General features: G+C 37.2%; 1 protein-coding gene across 1 annotated transcript in view; it reads right to left on the bottom strand.

The window, feature by feature from the left end:
* Nucleotides 1-18,401, bottom strand: part of SH2D6 (SH2 domain containing 6) — a 1,258,756-nt gene that overhangs the window by 883 nt on the left and 1,239,472 nt on the right. Inside the window, exon 22 of the mRNA XM_044084299.1 lies at nt 1-407. This exon is cut by the window's left edge and continues 883 nt beyond it. Within this exon, the coding sequence (XP_043940234.1) occupies nt 291-407 (117 nt within the window). The 3' untranslated portion in view covers nt 1-290. The remainder of the gene's footprint in view (nt 408-18,401) is intronic.

Genomic DNA, 18,401 nt, shown 5'->3' with positions numbered 1-18,401 from the left:
CACAGAAAGCTAGGAAGTCATTATGTGAACTGCTGAACCAAAGTCTTAAAAAATTCTGTTCTGAGAGATTTGCAGGTGCTTCCAGTTGCCAAGTAATCTGCGTGATAAATTCAAACGGCAGATCGTTACTAACAGTGAAATTCATTTTAACCTCATGTAATAAGTGATTTCTGATCAGCAGGTCAGCTCAGTAACAAGTTCAGGTGCCATGATCCGGCAGTTGCTTTCACCAGCTAGCAGGTAGGTATGCAGATGCTGATCCTTTGATGTAATACCAGCTGTCAGATGATTTATGGCTGGACAGGATACGACAGGCATGCCATCTCCTTGGAATGATTCTTACCATCAACAAGTATCAAGGGATTACATTGGTAATGTTCAATCATGTTTGCAATGCTGTTAAAATACTGAAAGAGAAAACAAGATATTCTGAGCAACAAAATGCAGTTGACATTTTTTTTTTAATTCTGTTCTGTCCCTGACATGCATAAAACTTGCAAATTATGATCTGAGGTGCAAATACTGTTCTCTTTTGAAAGTGTCATATATCTGAAATTACAAGAACTCCATACATCAAGAAAAAAGCCTACCCCCACTTAATACATGCTCTTTCACATACATATAACATTTTAGGATTTGCTAGTCAGAGAAGTAGGGTTGGTAGATAAAGAATCAAGTCCCATTAAGCTTATTCTGTTTGACAGAGCTTACAGCCTGTATTTTAGTTACTGTGTACAATATCATAACATTGCTGATTGAGGGTCCAAATGAATGACATAACCAACCATCCCAGTGCTGGCTGCTGCCAGTTGCACATACTCAACATTTGTTTCAACTAATGTGTGCCCACTGTGAGTGGCACATGCTCAGTATTAGTTTAAGCCATAGTGCCGTTTGCCTATTTTAAAGAGCAAATACAAACGTTTCTAACTTCCAATGGTGCAAAAGAACTAGTTGCCCATGTAAAATGAGTACCTGGGTGTGGAATACAGTAAAATACAAATAAAACATGCCTAGTTATTAAAAATAGAAATAGCATTACCAGACACATATGTCTGAACCTCTTACAGAAAGAAATCTGGGCAGATCCTAAAATAACAGGGGAGACAACTTAAAATAGGGAGAGATTGTAAATATTGCTCTTAACAAACTTAGGAAGTTGCTAGAATAATAGGATTTGTGTTTAAGTGCATTTTCGGCAGGATATGTCTGAAACTCAAATGTGTGTCATTATTTAGTAACCTCAGTCCTCAGTGATTTGCCATAAAACCATCAATTTTATGAGGAACAGACAAAAAATATGAGAGGAAAATCTGGACATTTTGCAAAAAATCTGGTCATTTAAGAAGTATGCCTGTATTAAGACTGAAGAACTAGAAAATTAAAAATACAAAATGGAGACAGATCTCTTTTTACTATCAAACACAGACTATCAGTTTAATGCTTTCTTCCAGAAAGAGTTCTACAACTAAGCATCAAATGTAACAAAGCAATTTATACATTATTAAAATCACATGACTAAATCATGAAGATGAAATAAAATGTTAAAGCAATTATTTAAAATACTTCTTTATTTATAAACTGCTCCATACTTTAAAATCAATTGTATATTAATATTTTCATTAAAACCTAGAGACATATTTGCAGCTTACTTGATCTGTCATTTTAATTTATTTATTTTTGTTATTTATTTATTGATATTTGCTGACCAGGAAGGTCGCCTGAGTCAGAAACCCATTTTCAGTGGAGGCCCAGGGAGAAAAGGTCCACAATGAGCAAAATAAACACATCAGATTACAGAAGATAGGTAGTTACACAATTTTAGAAAGAAAGACTTTAAGCTATATAAAAAATATATACACAACAATTATCAGATCTGTGATGCCCCACCACTGGCAGCAGTAATCAAGGAGCTTCAGTCCTTACCACTAGCACCAGTGGGGGACATACATTGGGGGGATGACAAGTACGCACACAGTATTTCTAGATGCAGCTCTCTGCATCAAGTGCAATTTCCCTTAAAAGCACACATAGACCACAGTCAGTCTGGGGCTGGTTTCTCCCTCTTTCACCAGATCCCCAATAAGACTCCCCACTGGCCACTGAGTGGCCAAGCCAAGACTTCCAGTGCACTCTCTGTCCAACCGATGCTTTGCATCCCTGCCCAAGCAGCTGACTCACACACACCCTTTGAAATCTGATTTACACTCACACACACACACACACACACACACACACACACACACACACACACACACACACACACACACCTGGGAAAGGCTGGCACAGGTTTACTAGCTATGACCTCCTTCTGCCCAGACTATGCGGTAGTTTTTATTGCCACCAGCCATTCCTTATCAGCTTCTTTAAGGTCCTTAACAATGGGTGCCCAATTTTACAGTGTAATGTTATTGTTAATACAAATGGTAGTTCAGCTAAGAGCAAGGCTATTAGGAGTGGCCCACAGTGTCACCAAATAAGTATGGAAGTACTCTCAGAACTTAAATATGTCTCACAAATATCAGCCACAATGAAAGGTTTAAATATATTTAATAATAAATAATAAAATAACAAGAAAACACTCGGTATTTAATTACAGTTACATCAGAATTCTAAACCACAGGAAATATTTAAAACAACAGTGCAGGACAGTCTCAAATAAATAAAGAAAAACATTTAAATTAAGCTCAGCTATATTTCTGACTATAACTAAAATAATTATACTGTTCCCTTGAGTTACTTACAGAGCAAGCAAGACAGATGTGGTGAGTGTATCTTCTTGTCAGGTCAAAGACAAATACAGAATGCTATCTCTCTCTCTCTCAGAGACTTCCCAAGTTAATATCCCAGATATTACTGCTGGGATACTTGCAGAATGGCATAATTTCTTGTTATCTGACTTCACTTCCCAGGCTCAAAACAACTATTGATGCCAGCTGGTAGCATTTAGCATCTTCCTGCAAAAACCCATAAACAAGGGGCCTTCTTAGAACAAAGGCAGATCTTGGAAGTCATAAAACAATAAACACTTCCAGGACAATAGAAAAAAAAACTTCTAGTTTTTGACATTGTGTCTGTTACTGCACTTAAACTGAGAAATAACATATTTTGTTTATGGCCCAGCAATAAAGTAACTTAATTTCAACTATTGTTCTAAAGTTTTGCAAGATAATCTCCTGTGTTCCAGTTTCCCCTGTTAAAATATATACATAAAATTGGTTTATAGCTATTTACATTGCTGCTTTTATCCCATTTGTTTAGATCTGAAGAAGGTTTTTACAGAAAGTGCTTATCTCTTGCATGTTATTTTACTAGTTTTTATTAAAATATCTCATTTGTATGCTCCTTTACGTTGTGACTGCACTGTTTATTTTCATTTTGGAAGTGTTTGTTTGGCTTTTACGGTGCTGGACTTTGTTGGCTGCTACTAATTTTTTGGTTAAAGAAAACACCCCTTCATTTCATCTGCATTTACTTTCACCTGTCTTTGCAGAGCCCTCTTATTGGTTGACATTTTTTGCTTTCTACTCTCTGATCCTTCTGGTATCAGATCTCAGAATATTTAGCATTTTCTTTTCTTAGTCTATACTATCTAACTTTTCCAAGCCTTCTGAGCTCCAGTACAGTTTGTCCCAGTTGCCTGAGCATCAGATGTGTGCTGACTCTTAGAATTCTTCTCGAGTTAGTTTTTGTCAAGATTCTCAGTCTTCTAGGCATTGTATTTATGTAGTCTATGTTTCCTCCCATTTCTTTTTGTCTGTTTCATCTTTTGCTGATAAATAATCAAAGTTCTCCTCAATTAAAATGGTTCTCCCCTCCTATCAGCTTGCCATCAATGTCACTCCTTTCTGATCTTCCATTTTTGCTTAATGCAGATTCCTGGTCAAAGTACCATGGCAGTTTCTTTTCCTTCTCATTCCATTGTCAATCACTTTTTACCTCCCACTCCATGTTCTACAGGAGATTCATATTACTGCATTGTGGCATCATGTTTTTGCTTTGCTCTTTGATAATTCAGAACATAAAGTTAATGAATGCTTTATTGTTCTGTAATGAGGCTCTCACGTCCTTCCATTGTAATATCAACATGTCAGGGTATGCGATCCAAACCATTATCCCCACTGCCTCCATCTCTTCTATTTATGTACAAGAGCCTTTCTTTGTTTAACCAAACTCTCAGAGAAATCAGTTACAGCTTTACAAACATATTTTAGAAGGAGATTTTTCCTAAGGTCCACACTTCCAGCAATATTTGTCCTTTTGCTCTGTAAGAGTATACACAGACTAACACATGATTTGGCAGACCACACTTCATTTCTCATCCTGACCCTGTAAGTTCTATTAATTTTTGGAATTTTGTGTATTTAGACTTAAATTTTCATTTAGAAGGTCTGTGTTCAAATTATTTTTGAATAAAGCCACTAACTCCTGCAAGAAGGTCTTACACAGACTTATGACTAGTGCTAAAGTCATGGTCTTAAACTTAATGCAAAAACATGCATTATCATCCCCTTCAGCAAGGGTGATGTTCCTGCAAACTACCACATCAATAACAATACCCTGAGCACTCAATCAGTGTTGAGAGATCTGGGCACACAGGTCAACAGCAACCTTAACTTTGATCACCATGCCTCCACAGTGGTAAGAAGGGCATTTTATATTGATCATCTCATAATTAAGGGTATTACCTCCAGAACAAAGAGGTTATAACCCCTTGTACTCTTCTTTCATTAGGCCAGTAATAGAGTACAATGCTCCCTTTGGTATGTTCCTTTTCAGACACCTGCAGCAATTGGAGATACCACAAAGGTTCCTTACAAAGAAAATTCAGGGTCATCAACATCTGTCTTATGCAGACAGACTGAAATCATTGTCACTTTCCTCTGTGTTGTACAGACTGTTCAGAGGTGACCTGTGCATTGCATATACAGCAAACTCAAATGGCACACAGGTCACTCACTCAAAGGACCTTAATCAGGTATGTGACATCAACAGAACTTGCTGGAGAGACACTACCTTTTGAATAAGCTTCCTATTCATGTTAAACAAAGCCCCTCATTGACCCTATTTAAGCACAGTTTGGATGATTGGATGGGTAATTGGAAATTCACTCTGGGGGTTCCACCTGTGTCCCTCTTGTACAGGGGCAATAGATTCTAATTTTAGTATCTGCTTGAACCAGACACCCTTGAGATCATAGGTTAAATTGGTTAGGCTTGTAAGGGCCCTGGGGACTTTAGCATAGTAACCTCCTATGATGTTGTGTAGGATGAAGAAGCGTTATTACTAAATTGAAAAAGAATGTCATACTGTTTAAGTTCTGTTGTACAAAGAATTTGTGGTTAAGAAGAAATGTAATTGTTTTACAAATATTTTATGTTATTAATTAAAAAACACTATTTTCCTGGTTGCAGAGTATGAATATGGCAGATAATACAATGCACATGGAATTTAATGATTAATGCTTTGTTCATTTGGTTGTATGAAGGACACTAATGCAAAAAATATGTCAGATATCAAAATATTTTCAGTGACAAGACAAGAAAGAAACCAGGATATACATTATTTGGTTTTGTAAGCAGTTACAGCTGTTTTAGTACTACACAAATATTGTCATATGTGATACTGCTAAATAATATATATATATATATATATATATATATATATATATATATATATATATATATTTATATTGTACATACACACACAGACACACATACACACACACACACACACACACACACACACACACACACACACACACACACACTAGAGTACATCTGTAATGTGTACACTAAAGCTATATAGTAGGAATCGTGCAGTAATATCCTGCATAAATAAATCCTGAACATATATTAATATGATGCCTGACTATACAGACTTCTTGAAGCAACTGCATTTGTATTTACAGTCTAGATGAATGTTTAGCATTTTTCTTAAATTGTATCATTTAATAGCCTGTGCTCATTATATCTGACCTCGATACTGCAGGAGCTTTGCTGAAAGGCCCTACACCTACAAGTTAATTGAGAATGTTGTCATTGTTTAATAGCCTGCGGTCACTACATCTGACCTTGATATTGCAGGAGCTCTGCCACAAGGCCATATGCCTATAAATAAACTGAGAATGTTGTCATTCTTTAATGCAAGGATATTTATCATGAACAACCTTGCTTTGTATTAACTTTAATCAGTTAAATACATACCTGCTCTGTGATTGAAAGTCTCTGTGAAATAGTCGGTGCTTGCTAAGAACCTCTTACTATTTAGTCTCAAGAAATGACAGACAATCTCATTTAATTGTATCTCTTTTTTACTTGCTTTCTACTGGCTATAAACTGATTGTCCTCAGTTATTAACTGACCTGAGGGTGGAATGCCCGCTATGCTTAGCTTTGCTTCGCTCCCCTACCCTAACCCCAATTCCCACCCTCTCCTCTTGCTCTGCTTTTATACATTTCCTACATAGATATTTAACTTGTGGTTCTTATTCCAAAACCCTCCCCAAATGACCATACTACTATACATCCGCTTCTGTTTCTTGTATCCTACTTCCCTATCTCTATTTAATTTTTAGTCCCATTCTGAACTATCTTTCTCCCTCTCATAATGCTTTGCACTATATCCCTCCCTAAGGGTACCTCCATTCAACATTGTATCTTTTGTGTTTCACAAATAAACCCTTGTTTCTTCTTATTTTGACTACATTATTATACTCTAGCCTTTAATGCCCCTCTATTTCTTACTTTCCACAGAAAATACCAGGACATCCTACCTCTCTTATTTTATAGAAAATACCTTACCTACCCTCTTCCAGCTTTCAGAATCCACCATCACTGAATCTCCTACTGTCCTGTAACTTCTTGTTTCCTTCTTCATTGCTACTTTCCCACTACCTGACATCTATAAATACAGATTCCTGTACTTACTTATGGTACTCTTCAGCTTATCATCTGTTCTTCTCTTCCTACTGTGCCATCTTTCATCCTTCCATGACTCAATAATAACTTGCAACATCTTTTGTCCAGGTCCCCATCAAGAAACACATTACACCGAATAACATTTGATGACCTTTATTAAATTTCCATAAACATAAATGTTAATCAATATTCATTCATTTCAACCAAACATGATATAGGTGAAATAACATCCATGGAAAATTATCTTAGGACAGGACAGCATAAACCTGCTCATCCTGATCAGTAAGCAGAGTCCATACCTCCACTCACTTACTTATGAAGCAGCGTACCCACTTGCTTCCATTACTCTTTATCGGTACTTATCAAGCAGCATAACAGCTCACTTTCATTACCATTTATTGCATTATACCATCAATCCAATAAGCAGCTTCACCCACTTGCTTATATACTTATCAAACAGCATACCCGCTCACTTTCATTACCATTTATTGCATTATACCATCAATCCAATAAGCAGCTCCACCCGCTTGCTTATATACTTATCAAGCAGCGTAACCGCTCACTTTCCTTACCATTTATTGCATTATACCATCAACCAAATAAGAAGCTTCCTCCGCTTACTTATGTACTCAAGCAGCGTAACCACTACTTTCCTTTCCAAACTTATTGAATAGACCATCCAGCACCAGAGGGGGAACAGAACAGGGCAAGCCTGCCCCTCTTCTCCACCCTTTCCAAACTAAACATAACCAAATCCCCACTAATAAAAGAGGGACAGAGGGCGGGTAACAAGTTCACACCAAAATGTGACTCCTATTCCAATTACACTTGCCTAACATCCTCTAAGCCCCTCCCTACCCCTACTTCACTTCCTCCCAAACCTCATCCATTCATATTTAACCCTATTCTCACCCTGTCCTCGCAAATCCTACTACTCTAACTAACCCCCCACCTTGAAGATGTTCCTGGACAAAATGGTTTATTCCAAACCTCATTTGTCCAGATCCCCTTCAAGAAACACATTACACCGAATGACATTTGATGACCTTTATTAAATTTCCATAAACATAAATGTTAATCAATATTCATTCATTTCAACCAAACATGATACAGGTGAAATAACATCCATGTAAAATTATCTTAGGACAGAACAGCGTAAACTTGCTCATTCTGATCAGTAAGCAGCATCCATACCTCCACTCACTTACTTATGAAGCAGCGTACCCGCTCACTTCCATTACCCTTTATCGGTACTTATCAAGCAGCATAACTGCTCACTTTCATTACCATTTATTGCATTATACCATCAATCCAATAAGCAACTTCACCCACTTGCTTACATACTTATCAAGCAGCGTAACCGCTCACTTTCATTACCATTTATTGCATTATGCCATCAATCCAATAAGCAGCTTCATCTGCTTGTTTATTTACTTACCAACAAGTCAACCCATAAAACAGCTCAAGAGCCATCATGGCTTTCTAGCGACTCAAGAAAACAAGCCATACTATTTCATTATTAAACCCAATTGCATATCATCATTCCAATGAGATCTCTTTGGCGCAGGTGCAATATCAATCCAGACATTAAACCAACCAGCCTTTATAACATGAAATGGTTAGACAACCATCTTGGCATTGTTAGCAGCCCAACCACCATCAGTCCTGTAAGTTTCATATTGGCAACTGGAAACAAACCATAATCCCCCAACAACCCCAATGAACCTCTTACACCAGCTAACACAAACACCAATAGTAAAATAAATATTCCATGTCCTCTCAATCATCCTCCCTCACACAGGCCATTGACTCAACCCCCCAGCTTATAAACCTTATCACAAACATAGCCAAAGTGACAAACAGGCCTCCAAACCTCTATAACATAACTAACCAAATTAGCCAACTACATAAATTGCTGAAATTATAACACTAATCCCACTCCAGTGCTAAAATAACCAACCAAAACCTTGCCTAACCTGTATATATCAACTAAATTGACACTCACCTAAAAACCCATAGTAGCTTACAATGATTCCAAATCGTTACCCATCAAATGTACCACCCAAACACTGATCTCAAAGCCATGCAAAAGCAAATTCAAGAACCATTGCCCACTATCATGCCTAACTGAAGCCCTGTTTTACTGCCCAATGGACATAATAGACATATGAAATTTCCTTTTCAAAACCAATTTTAATAGCAATTCAACCACACCAACCACCCAATGTAATGAAAAAACATTTAATGTCATTATAGCATTTGCTGATCAACAAAAACACCCTATGAATGACTTCAATACACCCATTACAAAGAAAATCACCCCACATGAACTGTAGCCCAGTTATCTTCATTACCTACATCAATCCTCGACACACAAACTATCCTGTCAATGACCACTATCAGTTAATCCTCACCCTATTAAACCTACCCTGACCCTACATGCCAATGAAACCCCTAACCCGGATTAAGTTTGCGTACCATTATCACCTGTGTAACTATATTACTCATAGCTAACACCTCATTGACCGACTGAATTGCCCAACCTTGATCCCAAAGTGGACAAATACCCAATCTTTCTCACCAACTCCTACCCAGGGCAACTGCAACACAAATTTAATCACTATGGCAATGCCCTACAATAAGCCATCCATATAAAGGGAGCTCCAGGCCCCTGCAACACCAGTTAAACCAAACTATCAATGCCCTGCCATAAGCCTACCTTAAGAACATGCCTTGCTTAAGGCTTCCCACTTCTGCTTAAAAACAAATCCCCGGTTCCTGCAACATCCCAACATACCTGTACACCTACCATTCCCCATAAAACTAAACCTGCCTCTAAAAGTCATAAATACCTGGAAATTGACTCTACCCCACCTGTGGTACCCTGTACTCCTCCCCATAAACATCTCCCACCCAGCTTCACCCTGCCCCCATACCTTCTCCTCACGTGCCCCCACCACCTCCTATCTGAACCAACATTAATATACCTTTATGAGCACAATGTAAGATTACTTCTGACCTCATAATGCCCACTCCTGCAACAGGAACACTCCAGAGCAGCACACCAACACAGCAGAATACATCACCTTCAAAAAAAAAAAACACTTCCTGCAGTGCACCGCTCTAACCAACAGGACATCGACACTGCGACAGCCTCCATCTCCATTTGAACCCACCTCCTTCAGGTCATCGAATGATGCCCCGTCCACAGTGCCCCACTTGCAAAAAAAAAAAGGAAACTGTAAATTCTTAGCACACACACAGCCAAAATGTCTTAATAACGAAGTTAAGGCCTGACCAGAGCATACCCTGCTCACCAAATGTATGCTCGGTTATGCAAACAATATGGACCAGGCATAAATTACTCTGACACTATACCTCCCAATTGATACAACACAAATAACAGAATTAGTAGAAAATATGACCATGTTCATCAACGGATGGCTACAAACCTCTGGGTGCAAAATCTGGGCAAGCCATAAGAATGGGAGATGGAGTGACAAAGCCCAAATAGGGATAGCCTGAATATATTACTCCCCCAAACCTAGACAACCAGTAAAATAGCAGATGTGCACCCAAGTAACCCACAAGCCTGACCTCACCCTGGTCCGTGACATGAATAGGACTTAACAGGAGAGATTTGTATCCCACAAACTCCCCCATCTGTGGAATTGATTGTCTCTCCACTCAGAGTACCTCATTATCCCTTCTCAAGCTCAACCTGGTTAACTGGATGGGAAACAGAAAATACACCCCTGGGATTCCACCTGTGTCCCTAACTAATGCAAGTGTGACAGATAAGGCAGTGTCACAAATGTTCTAAATGGTATGAAGTCTGTAACTCAAATGTCTGTCTTTTCTGACACAATTTTTCAATAATATAGTAGAAAACCAGAATGTTATGGAAAGATGCAGCAACCCCCCCCCCCCATATGAAGCAAAATCTGGACAGTCTGCGAAAAACTGTACAGATGAATAAACAACCCCAAGACAGAATAAGAAGTTTTTGCTCTATCACGAATTTACTGGAGAATATGAAGTCTGAACTCCATCTGTCACTATTTCATAACTTCAGTCTTTAATGATTTGCCACTAACAGAGAAACCCCCTCAGTCCTGCCCATGGTCAACACTTTAAAGACCGCGACTCAAACCAGTTTCAGTCTCACACTCTGCCCCATGGCTCCTCTCAATCTGAAGCACAAGACATCCATGCTACTAGCTATCTTATTGTTACTTACCTACTCTACTCATCCAATAACTCACCATCTGAGCAATACACTACCCAAGACTCTTCCCCAACAGAGTAACCAGCCAATTATGTCAGCTATTCCTGAACTAAGTAACTGTATAGGAGACAGGATATTCTGCGGAAATATGCACAGTTTAGAGGCACACTGCAGCCCCATGTTAGATACTAGGACCTGACTATTCCCAGTGCCCTACCACTCAAAGCCTTAGAGCATGAAATCTGCAACCCCCCCAATGTTTTTTTTTTCCTGAATGTATATTTTAGTTTCCTCCATTGAAGCCATGAAGAAAATGGCAGTGCTGTAGTAGTTATACCATCTTTAATCCACTGGCACTAGTTTCTAACTACAATGCATTATGACCTACCTACACTATTGCGTTGAAAGCTATACTTGTCCCCTATACCTGGGCTCACCGTCTGTATTCCCATTTTTTTTTTATAATAGCATAATAATTTGTTGTACTTATCATTAAAATTTAATAATGTCCTAGTCTCTCCTCTTAGACCTGATGCAACATAATGATAATACTGCCAAAATAAAAGGTATTCAATGCAGAAGGGCCTGCTGCATGTAATACCTATAACTAGTGAAACGATTAAAATAGCTCAAAGTCCTATAATGTTACTTCTGTACTAAAAGTTAAACAAGTGCACTGATAACGTGAACATTTATTTTATTTCTGTATTCCTACAGTAGGAGGAGTGGTTATTTTTATGATGGCCTCATGACTTGCTGTAGTTTGATGTCATACATGTGATTGACTTTTTTTTTTTTTTTGTTATATAGTAACATTACCCCATGCTTATCCGGTAGCCACCTCCTCGACCAACAGAGCTCACACCCCACGAAACTCCTATTATGGCTCCATACAGCCACCAAACCACCACTGAAAGAAGGTAAGACCAATAAACTTTTCCTCTTTTTTTTTAATACAAATATAACCGCAGCCGTACTGATACACTCGTCTCCCCACCTCATGACAACCAAGGAAGCAGCAGCTACGGGGCTGACAAGGCTAGTTTAAAATGCTAGCAAGGACAGCATAGTAAAACATAGTAAAAATACAGAGAAGATCTTGATTAGCAGTGCAATTATATACACACCAGCAGTGCCATATCTCAGGCAACCCCCCCCCCCGTCGATACCAACAACCCCACACATGCGCAGACTACTGTGTTACCTCACACTCTGCGTCTAAAGCCTGCAAAAGAAATTTGCAATTCTCTACAGGACCCTGACTGCTGAAATTCCTTACATACACCCTAAATAGAAACACTGACTATCTAAATAAGCTGTCTGGCTCTAACTGAGCAACTACAGAGCCTAACTGCAGAGTTACTAGAATCCAATACAAATTGCAGACCGCACTTTGCACAGATACTGCCACAAGTTTGCTGCAGGCATGAGGTGACTATCTGAAAGGTCTTGCCACACCTCCCAAATGAGCCATTGAATGGGTGTGGAGCCCCAGCCAAAAGCAGAAGACATATGAGCTAGGATTGCGAACAAGGACAGAATGGCCCCAGGCAGTGAAACCTGCCAAACACATGTTATATTATTTCTTTTTGCTTTTTTACTAAAATAGGTTTTATAATTGCCATACTATTAATACCTGGTTTACTATCTGCTCTCAACCTTACTATCCATTCATATTCTCTTGTTTCTAAAAAATTATTTAAATCACCATCCCTCATACTCATAACTACTCTATCCATCACTCTGAATTTAAAATTATGCCCTGGATCATTGTCTGTTATATGTTTACTTACAGGTATTAATAGTATGGCAAGTATAAAACCTATTTTAGTAAAAAAGCAAAAAGAAATAAAATAAGAATGGAATGTTGTTAATTATAGTTATATTCATTAACTTAGCTATATTTATTAACCTAGTCATATTTGTTGACTGTATTATGTTTAATAAGTGCTTTTAATATTTTTTAATAATTCTGTGACTTTAGAACAATTCTGTGACTTTAAATTTTGCATTAATTTGTATAAATGAAAAAAGGGGGTAGTACATGGGTTTGATAGGTTAGTTGGCTTATATGTGATTAATTGATGCTCTTATTTAAAATGGATATATTAATTTATTTTATAATGCACTGAGGAAGGGTGTTAACCCGAAGGCTTTGCAGAATAAACTTGTTTTTTGTTCTTGACGTGGTTTTTCTTGCTGAAGTGATTGTCTGAACTACAGCTTTGATCAATTTTGCAGACAATAGGAGGTACTGCCAGCCATGCCAGGAGAAATAGGGCAGTGGATATGTAACATACGCCAGCACAGCTAGCTAAAATTTTGTAAAGAATTATATGTCAATTGTGTACCAATCAGATTTGTACAGATGCTTGTGTTTAAAATTTATTTGTAAAGTTGCTTGTGATAAAATGCATCAACAGTCTGCTCTGCTGTAAAAAAAAAAAGAAATGTATATGCATTATTGCAACTGAATTAAATGTATATGTTTCAACAGAGGATACTAGCAGAGAAGAGGTTAATCACAATCCAGCTGCAGCAAACTTTACAATATATCTGAAATTAAATTACTTTATGGGTTAATCCATAAATTTGTTACCCCACAGTTTTGAATGGAGCCAGATATGCAATAGGTTGCAGCTCCTGTAGGAAGAGTAGAATGGTTTTATGGTTTTATGACTTTCAGGAGATCTGAGCAAAGCTCTGTCTGTGTGTATGGTAACACACAGGTGCTAAAAATTCTGTCAGCTTCTAGTGTTGGTGATAGCATGGGAAACAGACTCAGATGACAAGATGTGTGTGATGTCATTCTGTAAGCCAAAAATAATATTTAGATATTAGTAGAAGTTTGCTCTCAGGATTCTGCATTCTGCCTTGGATCTGACAACAAAGACCACTCACCCACGTCATCTTGCCTTGTGGTAATAAGTAACTTAACTAGGGAACAGTAATTATTTTAGATTAGTAGGAAAATATAATACGATTAAAAGTACTGTTTTTCTATAACTGTGTGAAACTTTCCATCAGTGCTATTTTTAATATTCCATGTGGTTGAAACTCTGGAGTTTACTGTAAATAGATATTTAGTATTTTCATGTTCTTTTATTATTTATTATTAAATATATTTAAACTTTTCATTGTGGCTGTTCCTTTTATAAAATATTTAAGTTTTGGGAGTATCTGCACATATTTATTTGGTGATAACTCTGGCCACTCCTGAAAGCCTTGCCGTTTGGTCAACATTACCATTTGTATTAATATTAACTTCACTCAGCATAATTGGATACCCTTTTATGAGCCTTATAGTAACTGATTGGTGGCAGTGAATCAATATAGTTGTGGCAAAGTTGGTAGAGTGGGTAATCTGTCTCATCCTTTCACAGGTGTGTGTGTGTGTGTGTGTGTGTGTGTGTGTGTGTGTGTGTGTGTGTGTGTGTGTGTGTATGTGTGTGTGTGTGTGTGTGTGTGTGTGTGTGTGTGTGTAAAAATTAAGTCTCAAAGAGTGAGTGTGTCAGCTACTTGGGGCAGGGACATGAAGCACTGGTTTCACAGAAGCAGTGGGGAGCCTTATTGGAGACCCAGACCTGAGGCTAAGTGTGTGCCCTGTGTGCTCTTAAGGGAAATTGTGCTTGATGCAGAGAGGTCTGCATCTGGGAATACTGAGTATATACATTTGTATTCCAAGTGAATGCTCTTCTCCAGTGTCAATGGTGAGGATTCAGCCTCCTTGATTACTGGCCCAGTGTGGGCATGTCATAGGTACACCTCCAAAATATTACTCAGGAAGCTTTAACAGCCACTGAAACATGGCCTCTTAACTCACAACTCATGCTCAACCCCGTAAAGGCCAAACTACTACTTTTTTCCCCAAAATCCCTCTCTCATGAAAAAAACAAAATTTAATATCCTCTCTCTTGATAATACAACCCTTGAAGTCACTTCTCATAGCAAACTATTAGGGGTGATAGTGGATGGTAATCTTACATTAGGCCTGCATATACAAGACTGCACAAGAAAAACTTATCAAAAAGTAGGGATGGTTTGCAGAACCAAAAACTTTCTCACCAATGCAACTAAAACTACACTTGCCACTACTTATCTCCTCCCCACTCTTCTTTATGATACTCCCATCTTTACTAATCCCCAGGCTTCACAAAAATTAAAACTTGGACAATGCTGTAAAAAGTTTGTAAATTTGCAGCACATACCCCTTTCAGAACCCACCACTGTATAGCACTGAAAAGCCTAAATTGCTTAGAACTGCCACATTAACTAACAAATGCACAAGTTCTTAACACCTATAAAATTGTCCAACATCCATCTGCCTGTCCAACACTAAAAAACATTTTGCACAACTATGTTCCCAGTCAGTGTGATCCAGTGGCCAAAAACTCCTGTCTGTCTACAAATCTAGTAAATATGTTGAGCATTGTCTGTACTCATACAATGATGCTACTGTCCCTTCATCACTTACTTCCTTACTGCTAATTCTCTTCCCTGACTTTCTCTCTAAATATACCATAAGCTTGTTTTCCCTCACTTCATACTGCAATTCCTATTTGTATTAGATGGACTTATCTTTAATTTCTCTACAAACTGTCTAAAAGTTCTCTAATTATTAAATGATTGTCATATTCCTTGCATTGATTCATAACCATTTTTTATATTATATCTAATTTGTTATAATTATTTAAACTGTAGATGTTTTATTTTTTGAAGATTGTAAAAGTACTGTTCTTAAAATGTTTTGTAATAATTTGGAGCTTTTCTTTGCCAAGTTCCTCTGAAAATGGACTTCTAACCAGTCAGACTTTCCTGGTAATAACATGACAATAAATAAATAAATAAATAAATAAATGACATTGATTTGTAATGTTTTATTGGAAATGGAATTTCAACAGGAAAGTGCTACCTTTTGGAACACTTTTTTTTTCAGTATTTGCCAGTTTGTATGTGGGACTTCTAAGTTAAGTTTGTTTCCATTCAAACAATTGACTTCAAAGGGTTGGAGGTGGGAGGACAGCAGTTGTTGTGCAGTAATTTGTAGGTAACTTCTTTTAAGAATAATATGACTTTGACTGACACAGGTAGCCAGTCACATTTGGATATTGAGGTACACTGGTATTTCATATTTTTGACTAGATTAATAACTCTGAGGATTTTATTTTACTTGGTTTGGAGTAGAGTGGGGTTTTGTTTTCTTCTAATGTCAGTAAGCTGAATATTTTACAATGCACCTTTAGTTGAGTCACTACATTGTTGATTATTATTTCTAAGTATGGAATGAAGGAAAGCTAGTGTTCAAGTGTGATCCTAAATAATTCTTGGATGTACTTACTGGTAAAGAAGATGCATTGAGATCATAGATTGCAATACTGGATGCATTTTTACAATGTTGACGGGTATTAAATAACAGTATACTAATTTTTGCTGTAATAATTACAAGTTTATTTGGTCTAAGCAAATTTCATAACACCTTGACATCCTCCTATAGTGCATTAGAGATAGATTGTAAATTTCTGTCAGATTTGAAAATTAATTATGATGTCATCTGTATAAAGAAGACAATTTATATTAGGCAGATCCCATGACAGGTCATTATTAAAAAACTTAGAATAGGAGTGGGACGAGCACCAAACCCTTAGAGACTCCCATGAATGCAGAGCTTGTTTCTTCTTGAGTGTTGTGACCCATTACCCTGAATATTTTATCCAAGAGACAATGTTTAAACAATAGATTTACTTTGTGAGAAAAACCACAGGAGGACTGTTTGCTAGCAATCGGGTAAGGGTTCCATTTCAAAGACACAGTTTATCCCTAGAAAAATAGCACTGGTAAGCAGTCCATTGATCACCTACTAGATGGAGTAAATGGACAGGGTAACTATTTTAAAACTGATGACTTTTACTTATTGTAAACTATTTATTTGTGTCTTGCATACTAACATTTCACTCAGTTAAAAAAAACAAATATCTTCCTGAAACCTAACATGCAAAGTCTTAACATGACCTCTTTCAGGCCACAAGTTAGGCAGAATGCTTTAACAGCAGTGATCAAACCCATCCTGCTTACATCACCATATGATCTATGTCAGCTATATATCTGTTAGTGTACTTAGATGCTACTATCAATCTAAACAGTTTGAAGGTGTAATTGTTTATTCTTAACTTTTATCTAAACTTAATTATCAACATGTTATAATACTGAGCATTCTATGTCATTGTATGTTTGCAATGTCACTTCTAAATGTATTATTACTTTTTCATGTGCATTGCTACATTTTTGTACCTAATTGGTTCTTCATACATCCTTGCTGTTCATGTTTACTACAGATTTTACTTGCTTAGCATTTGTTACTTGTTTTGCTTGTGTGGAGCTTTTCTCCCCAGGCCTCCGCTAAAAATGGACCTGTATCCAGTTGGAATTTCCTCATAAACAAATGTAAATAAATATTATTATTATTATTATTATTATTATTATTATTATTATTATTATTATTATTATTACTGTTATTATTATTACTGTTATTATTATTATTTTTATTTATTTATTTGGAAAAGGCAAAGTATAATAAGATATGACTACAATTAATAAGGTGTTTTATGTGTGGAGGGGAAAAACAATTTTAGTACAAAAGATCGTAATACAAGATGTACCAGTTGTGAAGAATAAAGGCATGGTAGCAATACATGTGAAAATCAATGTAAAGATATCACAATTAGGCTTATTGGCCTAATTGTGATAAAAAAGAAATATAAAATTATGTATAAGAGAAAGAAATATACCTAAAATGCAAGCAGGTACTTCATATACATACAGTGATAGATGAACCATTTTGGTCTTCTTATTTTAGTGGAGCAAAAATGTAGGGTAATTGTAGTTGCAGAGCTCTTCCTCTACACCAAGGTATTTTTTTATCTCTGTTGCTGGGGGGGGGGGGGAAGCATTAGAAATGCCTTGTTTTTCTTTTTTTCTGGTACCCTATGGCTCATTAAACCTCTGCCTGCCCTCCCTTTCTTTAAATATTGCTAAGCCTCAAAGTGGCAGCAAGCCAAGAAACATGTACACATGGTATAAAGACACAAACACACATCAGCACCTCATTGCATTGTTAGCATGTTGGTGTGGAGCAGATGGAGAGGGTAACTATTTAAAACTGGTGAGTTTTACTTATTTAAAATTATTTGTTTGTGTCCTGCTTGCAAAAATTTCACTCAGTTAAAAAAAAAACAATGATCTTACTGAAACCTGACA

The sequence above is a fragment of the Protopterus annectens genome, chromosome 9.part0, assembly GCF_019279795.1.
Source record: "Protopterus annectens isolate FY-2018-M chromosome 9.part0, PAN1.0, whole genome shotgun sequence".
NCBI lineage: Eukaryota > Metazoa > Chordata > Ceratodontiformes > Protopteridae > Protopterus > Protopterus annectens.
This window is presented reverse-complemented; position numbering and strand designations above follow the sequence as displayed.